At 40.5% G+C, this 5,344-nt stretch overlaps 1 protein-coding gene across 1 annotated transcript; it reads left to right on the forward strand.

Annotated features, from left to right (window-relative positions):
• Positions 1 to 1,334: 1,334 nt before the first annotated feature.
• On the forward strand, positions 1,335 to 2,195 carry LOC310965042 (leucine-rich repeat-containing protein 3-like; the record flags this gene model as incomplete). The annotated part of the gene is made up of 1 exon (XM_083938426.1): positions 1,335 to 2,195. One exon carries the CDS (start codon positions 1,335 to 1,337, stop codon positions 2,193 to 2,195), a length of 861 nt encoding a protein of 286 aa, XP_083794552.1.
• Between the last annotated feature and the right edge of the window lie 3,149 nt (positions 2,196 to 5,344).

Genomic DNA, 5,344 nt, shown 5'->3' on the forward strand with positions numbered 1-5,344 from the left:
CTCATTCCCATTCATAATTAGGCAGCAGATGATTCTTTTTCTTAATTGGGCATTTGCATACATTTGCAATCAGTATGTAAATAACATAGCAGTGAATGAGTGTTGAACTAAATCCTCACCTCTGCTCAAGAGACACACTGTGCCAGTTGTTGGACATCACAGGTCAGTCAGTGAGTCAACATATTAACTGTCTGTGCAGTAGAATAGAGATGGGTTTGACATTATTAAGACTGAGAGAAAGCAGAAAGTGCTTGACATTTAAGAGGTTATTTTAATAAAATCATCCAAGGGTGTAATTCTGTTTTAGAACAAGAACAATCACAAGATGTCTAAAAAACTGTTCTGAAACCACCTGACTTTATTTGTCAGGACAATCTTAAATGACACCATTTATAGACCCACATAGATGTTTTTTTTAAAAAGTCAGATAGATGTGCCTGAACATCTCTAAAATAGCTCAACGGACATACCACATGTAATAATTCTTCTGTGGTTTGATGCAGAGTCTAGCCAGATTGCTTTTTCTTTTTACTTTACAACCTCATTGCAGGTGTGCAGTGAGCAAATGCTAACACCCAAACCACTACTGGCTTATTTTTCTGTCACTTATTGACACCGTGGAACACAGGCAGGATTGATGTTTTTGCTGTTAATAGTGTAGCAGGGAATATATAGGCTATCGACCCCATCCCCATTTCTGTCCTCCTAGTGTGATCTATCTCTACTCATTGACTATGATTAAGGGGCTATGGCATAACGCGAAAATAAATAGAGGGATGAATGAGATGACCATGTATTGATGACTGTAATGTGATGCTTTTCTTCAGGTTTTCATTTAGAGATACACAGAAGACAGCAGGAGGTGGAAGGCTTCAGATAAAAATGTACAATGATTTATGCCCGTTTAATGCAGAAGTACAAGAGTTATTTCAACTACTTTAGATGACTTTAACTATTATTACTGCTGTGGACAATCAAGTGTGGCTTTCTTGCATAGAAATGGTTGTCCTCTCACATGTTTTGGTACTTTGTATGACAGTGTCTCTCCGTGCAGGAGTGTATTTATCAGATAAACCAGCTTAAGCTCATTTAATTTACCCACCAACCCTTTTCTCCTCCTCCTTAACATCATAATCTCCCCTTTCAGTGTTCATTGTCATTGCATGTGTTAGTAAAGAGACAGAGAGAGAGGGAGAGACAGAGGGAGAGGGAGAGTCATCGTCATCTTTTCTAGACTGACCCTTTTCTCTCCCAATCTGTCAGATCCTCCTGGTGCGACCGTGTGTGCGTGTGTGATCGGGCCCTGGTGTGTATCAGGGGGCTATGGTGAGGCGATGTACACAAGCTGGTATGAGGAGAGATGTACCAGCGTCAGTGGAGGAAGACCGAGAGGTAAAGGATGGATGGATCTTCACTCATGGCTATGTGTCTTGCTCTTGTTCTCGGCTCTTTGGGGCCAAGTGTACACCCAGTGCCCGGACAGCTGTCACTGCGCTTGGGACACGGCTACGGTGCTGTGCTCAGACGCCGGGCTGCGGGAGATCCCAGAGGGTATTCCTCCGGAAACTGTGTCCCTCCACCTGGAACGCAACTATATCCGGAACATCCCCGAGAGTGCCTTCAGCGACCTGGTCCACCTGCGTGACCTGTATCTGTCTCACAACCGCATCGACTCGCTCGCCTCGGGGGCCCTGCGGCATCTGGGCCCCGAGCTGCGCCTGCTGGACCTCTCACACAACCAGCTGAGACAGGCCACCAGGGAGGAGTTTGGCCCCACTCGTGCAAAGACGCGCATATACCACAACCCGTGGCACTGTGACTGCGCCCTTCAGGAGCTGATGGAGACTCTGAACCTGGAGCCGGAGACAGTGAATGGGATCGTGTGTGAGAGCTCTGTGCGGGGGGTGGGCGAGGGGAGCAGGTGGGAGGACCCGGGGTCGCAGGGCGAGCACGCAGGTCAACCGCTGGTCAAACTGTTGGATTCTGGGGTGAATTTCTGCAGCATGCAGAGGAAAACCACTGATATAGCCATGCTGGTGACAATGTTTGTCTGGTTCTTCATGGTCATTGTGTATGTAGTGTATTATGTGAGGCAGAACCAAGCCGAGGCCCGCAGGCATCTGGAGTACCTGAAGAGTTTACCCAGCCCACGCAAAACCCCCACAGAGACAGATACTTTGAGCACTGGTTTCTGAACTCCTGCTCGGCTGTTATTTAAATGGAACAATAATTAAGTGGCGTTTTTACGGAGAAGGACTGATGAATTGTGTGCTGATCCAGAGGACGTGAACCCTTTACAGATGTGTTTTGTGACTGTGATATTCACATGTTACAACTGAGCACCCCTATGATATTTTCTTGATATTGCATTTTTCTTAATTTAATGGAAAAAACCACGAGTGTATTCATTCTACCATGTGCACTAGGAGAAAAATAGGGGAAACTGAAAAAAGAAAAAGTGCAGCAGAAGAAGAAATCTGACAAGGAAAAAAGAAAGAAAATTCTTTGAACTTTCTAACCTCCTTTCTCCCTCTGTACTCCCTTTTTTCTTCTCTTTTATTCACCTATCATGCCGCATAGTGTGGTATTTTATCTTTCATTAAGCTCTAATTAGGACTATTTGACCAACTGACCCTTAATGAACACATGAAAGCCACTAATCAGCTGGAGTGTGTGTACAAGGTTGAAAAGAAGAGTGTGCAAACGCAAATGTGTTCCCTCATCTAATTGCCTGTTTCATTTGTGCATGTGTGTGTGTGCATGTGGATTTTTTTGTGCATTGTTTAGCTACATTTTTAGTTTGATAACACTGATTTTACACAGATGCTATTCAAGCCTTTCCCAGGTTATGAAGCCAGTAGTTTCTGTGCCGGTTGAGAACTGCTGATCTAAATTTACTCTCAGGAAGCCATTAGAGTTGGAGGTGATCTGTTTTGTCTCCGAGCTGCAGCAATCAGCTCTAAAATATCTGGACAGCTATATGTCTATGCCTAGCCTACACACAGCGTGTCACTGATTGGCACAGAAATTTCAGCCAGATTTAGAAATGTATTGCTATAAATTAAATTATTGTAGCCATTTATCCTGAGAGAAGCTGTTAGTTTTCTTTTAATTTATCTATTGAGTCCTGCTTTTCAGTCCTCTCTGCACTGATTGCTGTATACAAATTGCCCTGTCTCCTATTTTCCACATAAGCTTTATCATAATTGATTTTTTTTCAAGCCACTGTTAAATGTAATCATTTTCTCAGTTAGTAGCTTACATTTCAGACTTCTTTCAGATTTGTGTTATTACTGTTATTATTTATAAATTACACAAAAACAATGGTGAAAAAACACTCTTTGGTTGAGCAGATATTGGCCATGAAACAGATATTAAGGGGGGGACAGAAGTAGCCTTTAAATTGTTTTAAGGAGTCACAAGCGAAATAGGTTGGGAACCATGAGTGTAAGATGTTTGTAGCCAGTCTAGCACTGTGGCTCTTGTAATCTATACTATGTTCCTGCAAAAGTGTAGAGGAAGCTACAGTTTCAAGACTGAATTTCCACAACCAGTTACAGAACAAAATTGAGATATTTTGCATAGACTACTGTCTACTGCACAAGCGTAAACACTTTAGTTAACAGCAGGCTAACAATGTAGGGTTATGGTTAAGTGTTAGGTTAAAAGACTGGGTTAGGGTTACGGTAACTACACCCTATAGGTTCTACCCTGAAAAACTAGGGTCCTAGGAATGTGGTCCTGAAACTGCAGTTTGCTCTATTGCAGAATGTTACTCTTGGAAAAGCAATAACAGTATGGCGGCCAGCAATTATTGGATAGATTATAGTGTAATTTGGTACAGATATTAACTTTGGTTATCAATTAATTTTTCCTCCATCAGGTCAAAATCTGTATTTGGTCAATATACTTGCTAATGAAATTTCCATCAGCCTCAACTGAACTTTGTGTTTAGTGCTAATTAGAAAATGTTTACATGCTAACACAATAAACTAACTGCTTAACATTAGCATGTTGGCATTGTTAGCATGTTAGCATGCTGTTAGCATTTAGCTCAAAGCACCATTGTGCCCTTAGGTGCAGCATCACAGAGCCACTTAGTATTCATGTGTCTAGTGTATAGTTACAAAGATGTAATAAAACATTACTGGGCCCCGTTTTAGCTAACGATTCAGGTTGGAAAAGTGGTAGCCGAGGCGGAACCTAGAATAAGACACCTTTCTCTGTACTGTAACGTGCTCAAGTGTGTGCTTGTAATTTACAGAGAAAGACTGGTTAAAGTTTGTGTGTTTTTCAAGATAAAGAAATACTGTGAATTAGCGGTAGAACCAGTTAAAACTTTGAGTAGAACAATGTTAATGTTGTTAGAAATGGTCCATGTTAACCTGGTCTTGGTTAGTAGACCACAGGCTAAAAGAATGGAATAAAAAGTTTGATATTTGTTCTTTCTGTGCATAAACCTATGAATCACTGTTGGTATATCTTTACATACACATTCCTGAATGTTACCTGTCTGTCACAAATCATACATCTGATGTTGATGTGTCAGAGTTCACTTTCCCCAAATGCATCACTAACAATTAAAGATCCCTTAAAAAGTGAGATTTCCATGTCTTTTTTTTATTATAAAGCAGGTCAGGGTTCTGTAAATAAAAGTATCAAAACTCTTAATCCACAGAGATTTTTATTGGTGATGTATATTTCTGTCCTAGGGATTTGTTTTTGCTCCAGTTTCTATATTTTGCATGCCAATAATTATTCAAACAAGAAAAAAAGTTATAGATCGGAAATCATTAAATTAAATATGTGATCTTTCAGAAAGCGATTTTAGGAAAAAACAAACAACAAATATAAAAAGAAAACAAAAGAAACATAGCTCTACTTTGTTCATAGGAATGCTTCTAAAAAGGCAATAAGATCAAGAGAAGTATTAGAAGTACAGGAAAACATCAATTCACAGAATGAATCTGATCATGGTTGGCAGTGTCTTTCTATTTCTACTCTAACATGTGTTAAAGCTAAAGGAAATGATTAAAACACTATTTTACATATATAAAAGTACATGTAATGATCTTTTACCACCTCCAAGTTTTTCTTTGTTTTTCCCCCCACAAATATCCATCAACAAAATCAAAATGGCCCCGCATCCATTCATCTCTCCACTTCCTGTTCTTGAAATCTGAGGCGTTTCTCCCCCTGGAAATTTAACAAGACATCACCACAAAAACACACCAAGGCAGCTGGGCACAGTGAAATGTATAGGTGTGAACAGCCTTGCCCCAAATACTTTAACAAGGGGGAGAACATAACATGATAGAAATAAAAAGCAACTTCAGTCTGTTAC

Source organism: Echiichthys vipera (genome assembly GCF_963691815.1).
Source record: "Echiichthys vipera genome assembly, chromosome: X".
In the NCBI taxonomy this organism is placed as follows: domain Eukaryota; kingdom Metazoa; phylum Chordata; class Actinopteri; order Perciformes; family Trachinidae; genus Echiichthys; species Echiichthys vipera.